At 37.5% G+C, this 18,537-nt stretch overlaps 1 protein-coding gene and 1 non-coding gene across 2 annotated transcripts; one reads left to right on the top strand and one right to left on the bottom strand.

Moving 5' to 3' along the window:
- Positions 1 to 10,479: 10,479 nt before the first annotated feature.
- On the bottom strand, positions 10,480 to 17,969 carry LOC116005731. Its single transcript, XM_031245970.1, has 5 exons — positions 15,299 to 17,969; positions 12,849 to 14,824; positions 11,795 to 12,135; positions 10,875 to 11,644; positions 10,480 to 10,697 (listed from the first exon to the last, which is right to left on the bottom strand). Exons 1-5 carry the CDS (start codon positions 17,967 to 17,969, stop codon positions 10,480 to 10,482), a joined length of 5,976 nt encoding a protein of 1,991 aa, XP_031101830.1.
- Positions 17,470 to 17,576, top strand: LOC116007717. Its single transcript, XR_004095322.1, has one exon. It is a non-coding gene; the product is annotated as a small nucleolar RNA R71 (small nucleolar RNA).
- Positions 17,970 to 18,537: the final 568 nt, after the last annotated feature.

Raw genomic sequence — 18,537 nt, 5'->3', positions numbered from 1 at the left:
GAATATGTTGGTAATGATACACTGCGTGTTGGTGATGGTAATGGTAAGGGTTTATCTCTTAGTCATGTTGGTCATGCTTCCTTTACTACTCCATCTAGGTCTTTTCAGTTGTCTAATATTCTTCACGTTCCTAGTTTGTCTACTTCTTTATTATCTGTTCAAAAATTTGCATAAGATAATAAGGTGTTTTTTGAGTTTCACCCTTTTTTTTGTTGTTAAAGACATCAATACCAATGAGGTTTTTCTACGGGGCAGTAGTTCTGGGGGCCTATACACATTTCCTATCACTTCTCTGTCTCCCTCTCCTTTCCTTTCTGCTCGTGCATTTGTGTCTGTGTGGCATGATCGCCTAAGACATCAACACCATCGTGTTTTATATCGTATTCTTCAGTCTTGTTCGGTAAGTGGGTCTAGTAGTTCTATTCATTGTTCCTCCAATTTGTGTAGTTCATGTCAATTGGACAAATCTGCACATTTTCCATTGCCACGTGTTGAGTCATCTAGTTCGAGTGTTCTTGATTTAATATATACAGATATTTGGGGTCCAGCTCCCTTGTTGTCTACTGATGGCTATCGTTACTTTGTTATTTTCGTGGACGATTACTCTCTTTATACTTGGTATTTTCCCATTAAATTAAAATCTAATCTTTATGCCATCTTTGATAAGTTTCGTACTATGGTTGAATGTTCCTTCGATAGAAAATTTAAATCCATACAATTTGATTTAGGAGCTTAATACAAAAAGTTGCACTCTATCTTTCTTCAATTAGGAATCATTCATAGACAATCTTGTGCCTATACTCATGACCAAAATGGGCGTCTTGAGCGAAAGCACAAGCACATTGTTGAAACATGATTGACTCTTCTAGCTCGTTCGTATGTTCCATATAAATTATAGGATTATGGTTTTGAGACTACTATTTATTTACTTAATAGAATGCCATCTATAGTGTTAAATAACTCCAGTCCTCACCTAATTATGCATAAATCTCCTCCATCCTATTCTTTTTTTTTTTTCCTTGGGTGTATGCGTTATCCTTATCTAAGACCATACAATCATCATAAGATGTCATATAGGTCTTCCCCGTGTGTCTTTCTAGGCTATCTAAGTCGTTTTAGGGGTATAGGTGCATGGACTTACATACCAATAAGATTTACGTGTGCACGCATGTGCAGGCTCCTAAACGCTTGCACTCTGGACCGTGGGCTAAATCCGTGTTCCAGCTCACTAGAACCATCGATATCGCACCAGGGCAGCCGCCAACTGCCAGGCCGAGACCGCCCATTAGCGTTCTCACTATGCTTGAGCAGTCCGCTATCTAGCCGAATGCAGCTGGGCAGTCCGAGCAAGCAATCGATTCGAGCGCCACACTTGAAAAACCTGTCGCACGACCTCGTGGCCAACTGCGTGGGAAATTCGTAAATCCCATCACACGCACCCATGCAATGGCCACTCGCAGTCAATCTTAGGCTCCTCTATCAGTTTTGAATGTTTAGGTTTACTCTACAGATCCCACTTGTTACACTCAAGCAGTTAAATATCTAGAGTGGCGTGAGGCGATGGATCAAGAATTTAATGCTCTTTTACAAAATCATACATGGTCTCTTGTTCCACCCAAGGCAGGTATGAATGTCATTGGGTGTAAGTGGGTCTTTCGCACCAAACAAAAGGTAGATGGTTCCATTGAGCGACACAAATCAAGATTAGTAGCCAAAGGTTTTAATCAAGTGTTTGCTCATGATTTCTTTGATAGATTCAGTCCAACAGTAAAACCTACTACTATCAGATTGTTTCTTTACTTAGCTATATCCTCTGGTTGGGTTATTAGAGGTTATTAGATATCTTGATGCCCATAATGCCTTTCTAAATGGTAATCTGTTTGAAACTGTGTATATGAAACAACCTCCTGGTTATATTGATGCTCGGTACCCCAAGCATGTTTGCTTGCTTAAACGTTCGTTGTATGGTTTAAAGCAGGCCCTAGAGCATTGTATAATCGTCTACACTCCATTCTACTTTCTATTGGCTTTCAAGCATCCAAAGTTGATGTGTCTCTATTTTATTACTCACAAGACTCGGTCTATGTATACCTCTTAATCTATGTTGATGACATACTTATGATGGGGAGTGATCCACATCTTGTAACTAGTTTATTATCAAAGCTATTTGCCACTTTCAAGATTAGGGATCTTGGTAAACCGGGTTTCTTTCTTGGTATTGAGACAATTAAATGTGATGATGGAATATTGCTTTCGCAACAGAGATATATGACTGATATTTTGAAACGTGCTGGAATGGTAGAATTCAAACCATTATCTACTCCTATTTCTGTTTCGAAATCTATTCCTTTCAGTGCAGACTTGTATGAGGATCCTACTCAATACAGAAGTCTGGTGGGGGCACTGCAGTATCTGACTATCATGCATCCGAACCTATCATTTGCAGTCAATCAACTATGTCAACACATGCATGCTTCTATGACCTCGCATTAGGAGCAACTAAAGCGAGTCTTGAGGTATGTTAAAGGGACAATTAATTTTGGTTTACGACCTCGTAAGCCCACTAGTGGCTATGTTGTATTCCTTAGGTCAAATCTTATGTCTTGGGTATGCAAGAAACAAAGAACTGTTGCTAGGTCTTCTACTGAAGCAGAACATAAGGTTCTAGTAGATGTCTATGATGAGGTAATATGGATTCTTTCTTTACTACATGGGATCAACGTCCCTAGTGTATCCGTTCCCAAACTCTGGTGTGACAATCTTAGTGCTACATATATGTGTGCAAATCGCATCTTTCATGCAAGAACCAAGAACGTGTAGATTGATTATCATTTTGTTAGAGACGGAGTTGCTACTAGAGATATTCAAGTAAACTTTATTTCAACAAAAGATCAACTTGCTGAAATCTTTACGAAATCTTTACCTAGTCCTAGATTTTTCTTTCTTAGAGACAAGCTGCAGGTTACTAGTATACCATGTGATTGAGGGGAGTATTAGGACTCTCTGTATTTGACTCAGGTTATGACTTCCTATCCTAGTCTCCCGATGATTTCCCTAGCCTAGTCTCCCTGTGATTCTCTCATTATATATATCCCTGTAATTTGTATGTTTCATTCATTCAATTCAACACACAATACATTTAGTTGTCATCAACGGCAAGACATATTATTCAACATACAATCCCCGCTTTCATCTTATCAACCCCAATTAGTCAGTTAGAAGGTGGTGGAATAATATCACATATTATTATTACTATTATTATTATTATTATTATTATTATTGATAGGGAATATTCCCTGGCTTGAATATACGGTCGGACATCACGATCAGGTCGGGAAGACTTCGGTCGACCTAAATACCTTTCCTGATCTGATGCCCATTGGCTGGCCCGTGTTGTGTGTCATGATAACCCGCTTGAGACCCCAACTGTATGGTCGGGCCGACCTTAAAGGGTTAGGGTTTCCGTTATGTCTCCCACTGCGTAGCTGAGATCTCACAGCACGTGTACGGCCGTGGCGGGGTGACGAATAGTGGCAGTGCATGTCCCCTACGTGGTTGGCACGCCGAGCGGACGGAATTGCTTCCCCTTCACCTACCACTATAAATACCCGCATTTATTGCGAGGCGAGGACTTTTGGCCCACACTCTCCCGATAGCATATTGCCTTCCCGACCTCCCTATGGTTAAAACGCCTGTGAACTGTAACGCCTCTCCGATCATTTATATCGAAATACACTTTATTACACCTACGTCGTATTTGGGATCGTATTTATACTATCAATAATAATAATAATATTAATTATTATTATTATTATTGTTATTATTATTATTATTATTATATTATTATTATTATTATTATTATTATTTATGAAGAATGATGTTCTCAAACAAGAGAGAGTCGAGCCAAAAAAAGGAAGATTACATGACGTCCTTGATATTAGGGGAAGATGCAACTGATTACCTTATAAAAAGGCTAGGGATTAGGTAAAGGACCTCAGGCTCATTTCAATCCCAAATAATCTTTCATCTACGTACTTTTCTCTCCCTTTCACTCCATGTTCATGGCTGTCTATGTAAATGTACCTACAATATATATCGTACGAAGATTTCGGCTTGACTTAACCTGAAAGGCTTGTGGTTACCATTGTGGTTTTCACTTTAAATCCTAATGTCCTAATTATTCAGTCATTGCATGCAAATACGTTAAATCATTAGGGCCCTGTTTGGTAAAATATTTAGCCAATCAGTCAACTTTGGCTTATTTACCATTATTAACTGTTTGACTTGGTTAAAAAATCAATATCAGTGTTTGATTAATCAGCTTTTTGTAACTCCAAAATGTTAAAATTCAAAAAGCTGCTCAAAGCAACTTTTTCAATTAGCTTTTTAAGAAAACAAATTATACTAAACAACTATCAGTTAGCAGCTAATTTACCAAAAACCTTTCTACAATCATCTAATATTATCAATTAGTCATACCCTCTAACCTAATTAGCTAGCAGCTATTAGCTAACTACCATTTACCAAACAAGGCCTAGATACTTTCTATGGATAAATTAATTTCTCCATCAGAAGGATAATTAAATCCTTCATAATTTCATCTCTCCATAGCTCCCAACCATGCTCCACGACATCTAATTATTATTTTCTGTTTATATTTCTTTTATTTTTAAATAATTGAAGTTTTTATAACTACAACTAAAAAGAACAGGCATGTTTTTCGACTCTAAATTTACCATTTACAATTTTCATTATTTTTATATGCCATTAAGTATATTTGAAAAAAAAAAAACAAAAAACAAAAAAAAAGCTATGAATACAATATGGTACATGCTGGTGGTCGAAGGACCATTATTCCTTGGATAACTGGCTGGTTGACAAAGAAATTGAGTGGAAATTAAGAGTCCTGCCTTTGAAACTAACATATGTTGGTCGGTTTAGAGTGAACTTACATTTGACTAATTAACCTTAATCATATACTCCATAACATAATTTAATCATATGCTCGATCCCTATCAACATTCTGTGCCACCACCCACTAATCCTATATTGTTCTTATAAAAAATGTATTGAATCAATAAATATTACCAATTTAAATCTAATGAAATACAGTATCACTATTTAGTAACCAACAAATCATAAATATAAATTTTTAAATAATTTTTAAAAGTTCACTAAAAAGGATAAAGTTTGCCATCAACGGACTAATTAATTAGGTTATGACTAACAATTAGGGATATCAGGCACTTTAAACTCCCAAATTATATTGTGGACCATGGTCATGGCTGATACTGCAGTTATGTTGAACAGAAACTACAGTTGTGTTGAAAAGATACTGTAGTTGTCTTAAAAGGAAACTGCAGTTGCACGGAACAGAGATCGTTCATCTGTTCAACACAATTGCAGTATCCATTCAAAACAACTGCAGTATCAGTTCAACACAACTGTAGTATCCGTTCAACACAACTGCAGTTTCAGACTGTTAGCAATATTATTATTATTATTATTTCATCTCTTGTATAGTCTATAGTTTATATTTCTATGGCTGTGACTTAGTTTTTGTTTAGTTGCCTACAGAATAGGAGAGGTATGATATAAGCTCTCTCTCTCTGTAATTGAATCAGATTTGAATTCTCAACCTAATCTGGTATCAGTTGCGTTAGGACTGGTCCTTCTCCCTTTCCATCGCTTCCTTCTCGTAACTAATCCGATCATCCACCCATGGCCACCGCTCCTAGCGACCGAACACTCGCAACCACCGCGGCTCCACCACCGGTGACACCCACCTCCCTCAATTCCGCACACCACTTTGTTTCTTGCAAACTTACGGCGCGTAATTATTTGTTCTGGCGTACCCAGCTTGTCCCGTTCCTAAAAGGGCAAGGGCTTCTTGGTTTCATAGATGGTTTGACTCCGTGCCCTCCGGCGACCATCCCCACCACCCAGCCGGCCGGAACCTCGGCGACGACGGCAACACCTCCAGAGCCCAACCCCGCCCACGCACTGTGGGTGCAACAAGATCAATCAATCTTGTCTCTGCTGATTTCTTCGCTCACGGACGAAGTCATGTATCTTGCTGTTGGACGGGAATCGGCGCGTGACGTTTGGGATTCCATTACAGCAGCCTTGGCGTCGTCTTCCCGCTCCAAGTGCCTTAGTCTTCTAGGAGAATTTCAAACTCTCCGCCAAGGGAACAATACGCCAGCTGAGTACTTAGGGAAAGCACAGATGATTGTTGAAGCCTTGTCGTTAGCCGGCCGACCGCTCTCTGCGGATGAACAGGTTCTGTACGCCTTACGCGGTTTGCGACCAGAATACCGCGCCATGGCCAGCGCTCTCACTGTGTCAGGGGCGTCGATCACCATTCCTCAGCTGGCTGATCATCTCCGTGCTCAGGAATTCATCCACAGCGACGATTTCGCACTCGACTCGGTGGCGTCGGCGACTCCTCCTGCGGCGTTTTATGCAGGTCGCGGCGGCCGTCACTCTGCTGATTCCAATTCTGGTGGTCGAAATTCGAACGGTGGGCGCGGGAGACAAGGGCGTGGCCGTGGATCCTGGAATCGTGGACGTGGTGGCGGAAATCGTGGCCGTGGATCCTGGAATCGTGGACGTGGTGGCGGAAATCAACGGTGCCAGATCTGCAGATCTGGACGTGGTGGCGGAAATCAACGGTGCCAGATCTGCAGATCGCATGGCCACTCCGCTGTGTATTGTTTTAAGCGTTACGCAGACCGCCCAAGTCCAAGTGCGAACATAGCAGTTTCCAGTGATCCTCTTCAGGTGCAATCGGACGCCTGGTACCCGGACACGGGTCCGTCATCCCACGCGACTCCCGATGATCAAATGCTGCAGCACTCTGAACCTTACACGGGTGGTGATGTCCTTAAAGTTGGTAATGGCGTAGGTTTGGGGATCTCCCGTTTGGGTCATGCAACCATCCCTTCCAATTCAAAACAATTAAAATTGTCTAATGTCCTACACGTTCCAAACCTGTCTTTACCGTTATTATCCGTTTATAGGTTTACTAATGAAAATAACGTGTATTTTGAATTTCACAAAAATTGTTTTATTGTGAAGGACTACAACACCCGGGAGGTTCTGCTTAAGGGTACCACGGTGGGTGGTTTATACCAACTGTTGCTGCCTAGGTGTCATTCAGCCTTTCTCTCAGCCAGAGCTTCGCCAGTAGTGTGGCATCAGCGACTAGGTCATCCCCACAATCAAGTTTTGCAACGAGTCTTACAAAGTTGTCCAGTTTCACCAAATAATGTTCGTACTGCTAAATTGTGTACAGCGTGTCAGTTAGGCAAATCTGCACGCTTTCCTTTAGATAGGGTTCCAAACAGTAGTCATAATGTACTAGATTTAGTATACACGGACATATGGGGTCCGTCTCCTATTATTTCTGCTTCGGGTTCACGTTACTTTGTACTCTTTGTTGATGACTTTTCTCATTACTGCTGGTTTTACCCATTACGGTTAAAATCAGATATTTATAAAACTCTTGATTTATTTCGGGCGATGGTAGAGCGGCGCTTTTCCCGTTCTATCAAAGCCATACAGTCAGATTTAGGGGGTGAATACCGCCGCCTCCATAAACTGTTTGAAACCCTTGGTATTACTCATCGCCAATCATGTGCCTACACCTGATGGACAATTTTAATAAGTGTCCTCGCAAGTGCACGAGTCAGTTGTAGTGATAGTGTGCAAAGGCAAGGGTCGAACCCACAGGGAATTGTAACTATGCAATTTAAAAACTTATAATCAAACTAATTAAATTAACAAGTGCTAGGACCAAAAAAAACCAATAATAAATTAAACACAAGACAACTGAATCAACACTTAGTGAAAGAGAATAGATAAATTACCAAGAATCAGAATATCGAATAAACAATCAAATTGGAGGAACCTAGGAACATGAATCAATAACCATTACTAGTTCTGCATATGTTTAGTCAAATATTGCCAATCAAATTAAGGGTTCGTTCTAACTATTATCTGACTAATCCGTATGACGTCCAGATTCAGTCACGTATTCTAACGGTTCATATGCTTAAGACATTTATTTAAACCGTTAAAACCCATTAAGTCAGGAAGAACTTACGGAATACCCGGGTTATGAACCAAATAAATAATTTAATAAGACAACTAAACTATTTATCTTTTTATCTTACAGAGCATTAAATTACTAAGCATTGATGTGTACTTAATAATTCTCTCAAACAGACTAATAAAAGCTAAAACGGCCAAATTCAACTCAATTAGTCGCAACCCAAAATATAAGATAAAACTTAATTAATTGGCAAGATTTAACATAAATTAATGCATAGATGTCATGGCAATATCATCATATCCCTAGACTAACAAATTAACAAGCCATTACAGTAAAGAATTTGTGATTAACTCTTAATTAAGCTCAATCCACTGCAAATAAAATACTAATAGTAATTCAAGTAGTAGTAGAGTTCTCAAATGAATAAAATTTCAAGGGATTACAAATTCCAACAAAAAGCTATGGCTAAGCAGATTTAAGAAAACAAAAAGAAAGAAAGAATGAACCTAGGTTCGCAGCACCGCCGGCAAATTAAAATTGAAGTTTCAATCTTGCTTGCGCCGTAGTGAAATTTGGACTGCTTGTCGGCAGATATTAATTCGTTGGAGGACGGTTGCTGACCAGATTCACAGACGGAAGATCGAAAAGAATATGCTATGACCGGAAGAAAATTGCTACCGTAAAACCACCGGTGGAAACCAGTTCTCTATGCTGAGGTAATTGATTATGCCCAATGATGTGAAAATTCACTCCTTTTATACAGCTCAAGCCCTCAACTGTTTCTCCGATCCACAGCTGAACGATTGGATCTCCCCAAGAATCGGACGCGTTGACGACTCAACTGCCTAGTGATTCTCCTTCGCGCATCGGACGTTTATCGTGCGTGACTAGGTCGACTGGCAGAGAGGAGTCTTCAAGTCTCGGATTAAATTGATTGGCTGTCAAGATTTATTAACTAAACTAATAATAAAAAAAAATAAATAAATAAATAACATAATAATAATAATAATAAAACCTCAAACAACAATAATTATTAAAATAAATAAAAGTAGGTACATAATTAGTAAAAATTGCATAAGAATAAAAAATATAATTTATTGAAATTGAGAATAAAAATAATGTTCATCAAATTTCCCCACACTTATTTATTTGTTTGTCCTCAAGCAAAGACTTTATTAAAAAGAAATGAAAAGAAACTAAAGAGAAACAGAGCCCAGAATTAGATTGAGCTTTACCCAAATAGGTAAACTTTTTTTTTTTTTTTTTGAGAATAAATAGGTTTTAAATTTTATTGCCTCATCAATGTAGGTTAATGTCAGCTCGAAGAATGCATAAAACACTTGACTAGAACTTTTATTATAATATCATGCTATAAAAATAAGGAAATATGTGCAAGTGTGCTAGTAACCCTTATATGAGCTATACAAAAAAACTAATAAATATGAAAATTTCACCGAATACACCCTAAATCAAATTCAGAAAAATTCTATCATAGTGCAAGTGCAAAATATGAAAGAAACAAGGATCGAAGGCATTTATTAAAAATTGTAATGCAAATGCTCGTCTCTTCCAGAGTTCACTCATTATCTTTTTTCTATTTATGACTTTTTCTAAAGAGAACTTCCCCAAAAAACCTCGCCATTTTACGCCAGGCATGTTTGGGTTTTCAATTTTGTGTGTACTCATGAACCAGACCACGACACTTATTATTTATTTATGGTACATGTGTAGGTGGCTGATCCAGCGGAGTAGAATCTCTGAATTTTTTTTTTTTTGCAAATAAAATAAATGAATAAATAAACACTCTCAATTATTTTTCAATTTTTTTTTTTTTGGATATTTTCCACCTCACTTATGCCACAAAGATGATCCTTGAACCAACACACTACACCATAATTTATAGCACTCAAGAATTATTTAAGAATTTGAAAAAGATAATATAAAGTGAAACCAACATATAACTATCAAAGAAAAATGCATAAAAATATAAGGGTAATTGTGATTCTCAAATTCTATTTACTTTGTTTTTTTTTTTTTTTGATTTTTTTTTTGATATAGTTATTCAAGATATAAAGCTAAAGCAATTAACAACTAGTCACATGCAGTATACACATTAAGAGCTGACAGAAACTTGCATTATTTTCATCATAGGCTATTCAAAAGGACTTATTGGGTAAGAGCTCAAGTTAAAGCCTATTTATTTCGTTTAAAAGTAAATTTTTTTATTTCCTTTTTGAAAGAATGAGATTGGCATGCATAAGTTAAAACAGAAATCCCTTCCCCACACTTATTTCAAACATTGTCCTCAATGTTGAGAACAAAAAAAAAATAGAAGAACAACGCAAATTAGGGAAATAACAGAAATAAGGAAAATGAAAATAAATGAAAAGGGAAAGAGAAATGGGTTGCCTCCCAAAAGCGCTTCAGTTATTGTCTGTAGCTAGACAACATGGGCATTCATAATTCTGCAACTCTACCTGTTCAACGATATGGGCTGATGGTTCACCCTCGAAGTACTGCTTAAGTCTTTGCCCATTTACCTTAAATTTTTCACCTGTTGTCGGATTTTCAACCTCACATGCACCGTGAGAAAACACTTCGCGTACCACAAAAGGTCCTGCCCATCTAGATTTTAACTTACCTGGAAACAATCTCAAACGAGAGTTAAATAACAAAACTTTCATTCCAGGTTCAAAATTTTTCCTCAAAATAGACTTATCATGATAGGCTTTAGTTCTTTCTTTATAAATTTTTGAGTTTTCATAAGCCTCATTTCTTATTTCATCCAATTCATTCAAATTCAATTTTCTTACCTCACCAGCTATCTGCAAATCAAAATTCAAGAATTTAATAGCCCAATAGGCTCTATGTTCTAACTCCACCGGCAAATGACAAGCCTTGCCAAATACTAACCTGTACGGGCTCATACCAATCGGGGTCTTGTAGGCGGTCCTGTAAGCCCACAATGCATCATTCAACTTGATAGCCCAATCCTTCCGGGAAGGATTCACTGTTTTTTCCAAGATTCCTTTAATTTGCCTGTTACTCACCTCTACTTGGCCAGAGGTTTGGGGATGGTACGGGGTAGCCACCCTGTGAGTAATGCCATATTTTTTTAGTAAACCTGCAAAAAGTTTATTACAGAAGTGGGTACCTTCATCGCTAATAATAGCTCTGGGTGTCCCAAACCTGACAAAAATATCTTTCAAGAACTTTAAAACAACTTTACTGTCATTTGTTCTGGTAGCCACAGCTTCAACCCATTTCGACACATAATCAACAGCCACAAGAATGTACTTATAACCAAAGGAAGTGGGAAAAGGCCCCATGAAATCAATTCCCCAAACATCAAACAAATCAACAACCAAAATATTTGAAAGGGGCATTTCATGGCGCTTACTTATATTACCTGTCCTCTGGCACCTATCACACTTAGCACAAAATTCAAATGCATCCTTGAACAAAGTGGGCCAATAAAAACCAGACTGCAAAACCTTCAATGCAGTTTTCTTCCCACTAAAATGTCCTCCGCAGTTTAGAGTGTGACTGTGATTCAAAATATTTTGATGCTCAAACTCAGGTATGCACCTTCTAATTATTTGATCAGGACAGATTTTAAACAAATAAGGCTCATCCCAAAAAAAATATTTTACTTTGGAAAGAAAATGTTGTTTTCCTTGTGAATTCAAGTCTGGGTGAAATTGACCCGAGACCAAATAATTCACAATGTCTGCATACCAAGGTTCTTTATTTTGTAAAGAAAGCAACTGTTCATCAGGGAACCTGTCATTTATAGGAATATCAGATGTAGGACAATTATTAGCTGCATCAGGCAAACGAGACAAATGATCAGCGACCACATTCTCACATCCTTTCTTATCCCTGATAGTCAAATCAAACTCTTGGAGCAATAAAATCCATCTTATTAGTCTAGGCTTAGCATCTTTTTTAGCCAACAAAAATTTTAGAGCAGAATGATCAGAATAAACAATCACTTTAGAACCAATCAAGTAAGAACGAAATTTTTCTAATGCAAAGACTACAGCTAACAACTCCTTTTCAGTAGTTGTATAGTTAACCTGAGCATTATCCAAAGTTTTACTTGCATAATGAATCACATAAGGCAGTTTATTAATNTTTTTTTTTTTTGGATATTTTCCACCTCACTTATGCCACAAAGATGATCCTTGAACCAACACACTACACCATAATTTATAGCACTCAAGAATTATTTAAGAATTTGAAAAAGATAATATAAAGTGAAACCAACATATAACTATCAAAGAAAAATGCATAAAAATATAAGGGTAATTGTGATTCTCAAATTCTATTTACTTTGTTTTTTTTTTTTTTTGATTTTTTTTTTGATATAGTTATTCAAGATATAAAGCTAAAGCAATTAACAACTAGTCACATGCAGTATACACATTAAGAGCTGACAGAAACTTGCATTATTTTCATCATAGGCTATTCAAAAGGACTTATTGGGTAAGAGCTCAAGTTAAAGCCTATTTATTTCGTTTAAAAGTAAATTTTTTTATTTCCTTTTTGAAAGAATGAGATTGGCATGCATAAGTTAAAACAGAAATCCCTTCCCCACACTTATTTCAAACATTGTCCTCAATGTTGAGAACAAAAAAAAAATAGAAGAACAACGCAAATTAGGGAAATAACAGAAATAAGGAAAATGAAAATAAATGAAAAGGGAAAGAGAAATGGGTTGCCTCCCAAAAGCGCTTCAGTTATTGTCTGTAGCTAGACAACATGGGCATTCATAATTCTGCAACTCTACCTGTTCAACGATATGGGCTGATGGTTCACCCTCGAAGTACTGCTTAAGTCTTTGCCCATTTACCTTAAATTTTTCACCTGTTGTCGGATTTTCAACCTCACATGCACCGTGAGAAAACACTTCGCGTACCACAAAAGGTCCTGCCCATCTAGATTTTAACTTACCTGGAAACAATCTCAAACGAGAGTTAAATAACAAAACTTTCATTCCAGGTTCAAAATTTTTCCTCAAAATAGACTTATCATGATAGGCTTTAGTTCTTTCTTTATAAATTTTTGAGTTTTCATAAGCCTCATTTCTTATTTCATCCAATTCATTCAAATTCAATTTTCTTACCTCACCAGCTATCTGCAAATCAAAATTCAAGAATTTAATAGCCCAATAGGCTCTATGTTCTAACTCCACCGGCAAATGACAAGCCTTGCCAAATACTAACCTGTACGGGCTCATACCAATCGGGGTCTTGTAGGCGGTCCTGTAAGCCCACAATGCATCATTCAACTTGATAGCCCAATCCTTCCGGGAAGGATTCACTGTTTTTTCCAAGATTCCTTTAATTTGCCTGTTACTCACCTCTACTTGGCCAGAGGTTTGGGGATGGTACGGGGTAGCCACCCTGTGAGTAATGCCATATTTTTTTAGTAAACCTGCAAAAAGTTTATTACAGAAGTGGGTACCTTCATCGCTAATAATAGCTCTGGGTGTCCCAAACCTGACAAAAATATCTTTCAAGAACTTTAAAACAACTTTACTGTCATTTGTTCTGGTAGCCACAGCTTCAACCCATTTCGACACATAATCAACAGCCACAAGAATGTACTTATAACCAAAGGAAGTGGGAAAAGGCCCCATGAAATCAATTCCCCAAACATCAAACAAATCAACAACCAAAATATTTGAAAGGGGCATTTCATGGCGCTTACTTATATTACCTGTCCTCTGGCACCTATCACACTTAGCACAAAATTCAAATGCATCCTTGAACAAAGTGGGCCAATAAAAACCAGACTGCAAAACCTTCAATGCAGTTTTCTTCCCACTAAAATGTCCTCCGCAGTTTAGAGTGTGACTGTGATTCAAAATATTTTGATGCTCAAACTCAGGTATGCACCTTCTAATTATTTGATCAGGACAGATTTTAAACAAATAAGGCTCATCCCAAAAAAAATATTTTACTTTGGAAAGAAAATGTTGTTTTCCTTGTGAATTCAAGTCTGGGTGAAATTGACCCGAGACCAAATAATTCACAATGTCTGCATACCAAGGTTCTTTATTTTGTAAAGAAAGCAACTGTTCATCAGGGAACCTGTCATTTATAGGAATATCAGATGTAGGACAATTATTAGCTGCATCAGGCAAACGAGACAAATGATCAGCGACCACATTCTCACATCCTTTCTTATCCCTGATAGTCAAATCAAACTCTTGGAGCAATAAAATCCATCTTATTAGTCTAGGCTTAGCATCTTTTTTAGCCAACAAAAATTTTAGAGCAGAATGATCAGAATAAACAATCACTTTAGAACCAATCAAGTAAGAACGAAATTTTTCTAATGCAAAGACTACAGCTAACAACTCCTTTTCAGTAGTTGTATAGTTAACCTGAGCATTATCCAAAGTTTTACTTGCATAATGAATCACATAAGGCAGTTTATTAATTTTCTGTCCTAAAACAGCACCTATGGCATAATCAGATGCATCACACATTATTTCAAAAGGATGCTCCCAATTAGGTGCAGCAAGAATGGGAGCAGAAGTTAATTTTTCTTTCAAAAAGTTGAAAGTAGACAAACATTCATCATCAAACTTGAAGACAACATCTTTTGCTAACAGGTTACACATAGGCCTACAAATTTTTGAAAAGTCTTTAATGAAGCGCCTGTAAAAACCTGCATGACCAAGAAAACTTCGCACTTCTTTCACAGATGTAGGGGGAGGTAGTTTAGAAATAACTTCAATTTTGGCCCTGTCAACCTCTATGCCCCTGTCAGAAATGATATGGCCCAAAACAATGCCTTCATTAACCATGAAATTACTTTTCTCCCAACTCAAAGTTAAGTTCATTTTAACACACCTTTCAAGAACAGAAGATAAATGAGAAAGACAGTCATCAAAAGAGTCACCAAATAGAGAAAAATCATCCATAAACACTTCAACATATCTTTCAATCATATCAGAAAATATCGACATCATACACCTTTGAAAAGTCGCAGGTGCATTACATAACCCAAATGACATCCTGCGATAAGCAAATGTGCCAAACGGGCATGTAAATGTCGTCTTTTCTTGATCTTCAGGTGCAATAGGAATTTGAAAATAACCTTGAAAGCCATCTAAAAAACAGTAATAAGCATGCCCAGCTAACCTTTCTAACATTTGGTCAATAAAGGGCAAAGGAAAATGATCTTTTTTAGTGGCAGCATTCAATTTTCTGTAATCTATGCACATACGCCACCCAGTTACTGTTCTAGTTGGGATTAACTCATTTTTTTCATTAGTAACAACAGTAATTCCAGATTTTTTTGGCACTACATGAACTGGACTTACCCATTTACTATCTGAAATTGGATAAATAATACCTGAGTCCAACAACTTTAGGACTTCTGCACGTACAACCTCCTTCATATTCGGATTTAGCCTGCGCTGAGGTTGACGGACAGGGGTTGCTCCTTCTTCAAGTAAGATCCGATGCATACAAACCGTTGGACTTATTCCTTTAATATCTCCTACTGTCCAACCAATTGCACTTTTATATTTTTTTAATACATCAAGCAATTTTGTTTCTTGTTCCTGTGAAAGGTTAGAGGCAATTATTACAGGATAAGTATTATTTGGACCTAAGAAAGCATATTTTAAAGAACTAGGAAGCAGTTTTAATTCCAGCTTGGGCGGAACGTCAGCTTCAACTGAGGGATGGTGTTTTTCTTTGATTTGCTCCAGACAGTCTGCGAGTGAACATCCTTCAACACCCCCCTCTTTTATTGGGCTTTGATTAGGTTCCTCTTCATCAGTTTCGACCTTCAACGGAGATTCATCTAAAAACTCAGCAGAAATTATGGAATCTAAAATGTCTACAGCAAAGCAATGATTATTATTGTTTTCAGGCAATTTCATTGATTTCAAAATGGAAAATTCAACAGTTTCATCTAGGACAGTCATGGTTAATTTTCCATTTTGAACATCAATCATTGTTTTTGCTGTGGCCATAAAAGGTCGGCCAAGCAAAATAGGCATGTCCTGCTCATGATTGCACTTTTTATTTATGTCTAAAACAACAAAGTCGGCAGGAATTATTAGTTTATCAACTTGGACCAAGACATCTTCTACAATGCCCCTAGGATATCTAACAGAGCGATCAGCAAGCTCTAGGGACATTGTAGTAGGTTTTAATCTATCCAGACCCAACTGCAAGTAGACAGAATATGGCATCAAGTTAATGCTTGCCCCTAAATCAAGCATTGCCTTTTCTTTCTTAGAATTCCCCACTGTAATAGTTATTATGAAACTACCGGGGTCTTCTAATTTTGGGGGCAAGTCAGTTTGCAAAACAGCACTTACAGTTTTAGACATAAAGACTTTTTCATTATGTTCATACCTACGCTTTCTAGTGTTCAACTCTTTTAAAAACTTAGCATAGGCAGGCATATTTTTAATCATGTCTAACAAAGGCAAATTCACATTCACTTTTGACAACAAGTCATAAATCTCAGCAAATGATCTATCAAATTTTGAATTTTTCAATCTACCAGGAAATGGAACGGGAGGAACATACGATTTAGGGGGCACATAAGGATCATTAGATTTATGCAATTTGGGTTCATCCTTATTGACTTCATTATCAACATTCAAATTTTCAACTATTTCAGATTGTTTACAAGTGGTATTTCCCTTCACATTATTTTCAATAACTTTACCACTTCTTAGAACAGTCATAATCTTAGCTTCTTCAGGTTGACTAGGCAACTTACCTGGCACATGGCCTTGTAGAGCTTCGGCGATTTGTCCCACTTGGACTTCCAATTTTCTCATAGACGCTTCATTTCTGGCAAGTGAAGCCTCAGTTTTAGCAAGTGATGCCTCAGTCTGTAGGAACCGTTGATCGTTTGCTTCTTGCTGTCTATTGCAGGTCTGTATAAAAGTATCCAAAGAATCCTCCCAAGACGGTTTTTTTGGTTGAGGAGCAACTGGTTGAAAATTATTTTGATTATTACTCCAAGAAAAATTAGGGTGATTTTTCCAACCCGGATTGTAAGAATTAGAGTACGGGTCGTTTCTAGGCCTTTGATTAAAACTATTCATTGCGTTGGCCTGCTCACAATCATTTTCATCAATCATAAATGCATTATTTTGCTGCATACCCATCATAGAACACATGCTCTTCACTTGTTTTGCTAGCTCAGACACCTGAATTTCCAACCCCGTATTTGAGTTAACTTCATACATACCTTGTGTACGTCCCCTTATACTCTTTTGTTGGGAGTTTGCCCCTAGCATTTCATACAATGTTAAAGTTTCCTCCGCCGTTTTTTCTCCCATGGCACCTCCAGCCGCATTGTCAACCATTGATTGGCTGGTTTGAGTCAAACCATCATAGAATGTTTGATTTTGAAGCTCCAATGGGTAGCCATGATGAGGGCATTGAATGAGTAGCATTTTGAACCTTTCCCATGCCTCATGAAACGGTTCACCATCAGCTTGCGAAAATGTCGCAATTTTTCTTCTTAGCTCAGCAGTTTTTGCATGGGAATAAAATTTACCTATAAACTTGTTGTACACCTCCGGCCATGTCCGAAGGGATCCCGGTGTGAGAGACATGAACCATGTTTTTGCTGCATCTTTCAAGGTGTATGGAAAACACCTCATTCTTAGTGCATCCTCGGTCAGGTCATTCAACGGGAAATGTTGGACTATCCCGTAGAAATCCCGGATAAAGGTAAGGGCATCTTCGCTTGCTGAACCGTGAAAAGATGGCAACTGGTTGTAGTGGACTGTTTTTAACTCATAATTCCTAGCTGCATCAGTAAGCACTATACAAGAAGGTGAACCTCCTACTTGGGGCCTACCGAAGTCTTTCATAAGCCTGGGGTTGGGTTGAGGGTTTGGTTGAGGAAGTGCATCCATGGTTGTGGTTGTTTTTTGTGGTTTAGGATTAGGATTTTCAAAAGGTAAAGGCTTTTTCTTTTTCTTTTTCTTATCAATGTTGTCGTCCAAAGGCAATAGTGTAGGTTTTAAAGAACGACGACCTTGCATAAATTAAAAGAACAAATAAACTAACAAACAAACAAATAAAATAAAATAAAATAAAAAAAAAAAACAGGTAGAATGATCAAAAGCAAATTGGAAACCAAGAAACAAGTATTCAGTAACTATATTTTTTTTTGTTTTTTTTTTTTGAAAGCAAGATTAAACAAAGGGAAAAACAAACTGCACAATAAATAGTTCCCCGGCAACGGCGCCAAAAATTGATGGACAATTTTAATAAGTGTCCTCGCAAGTGCACGAGTCAGTTGTAGTGATAGTGTGCAAAGGCAAGGGTCGAACCCACAGGGAATTGTAACTATGCAATTTAAAAACTTATAATCAAACTAATTAAATTAACAAGTGCTAGGACCAAAAAAAACCAATAATAAATTAAACACAAGACAATTGAATCAACACTTAGTGAAAGAGAATAGATAAATTACCAAGA

Source organism: Ipomoea triloba, chromosome 15 (assembly GCF_003576645.1).
Source record: "Ipomoea triloba cultivar NCNSP0323 chromosome 15, ASM357664v1".
NCBI classification, from domain to species: domain Eukaryota; kingdom Viridiplantae; phylum Streptophyta; class Magnoliopsida; order Solanales; family Convolvulaceae; genus Ipomoea; species Ipomoea triloba.
This window is presented reverse-complemented; position numbering and strand designations above follow the sequence as displayed.

What these genes read in the sequence shown, in the direction of transcription:
- LOC116005731 (XM_031245970.1), bottom strand. Translation starts at nt 17,969, where the DNA reads ATGGATGCACTTCCTCAACCAAACCCTCAACCCAACCCCAGGCTTATG. An exon ending in CAGCCCATATCGTTGAACAG is followed by an intron (nt 12,136 to 12,848) that starts GTAGAGTTGCAG and finishes GATAATGCTCAG; the next exon opens with GTTAACTATACAACTACTGA. An exon ending in TTACAAAATAAAGAACCTTG is followed by an intron (nt 11,645 to 11,794) that starts GTATGCAGACAT and finishes AATAATTAGAAG; the next exon opens with GTGCATACCTGAGTTTGAGC.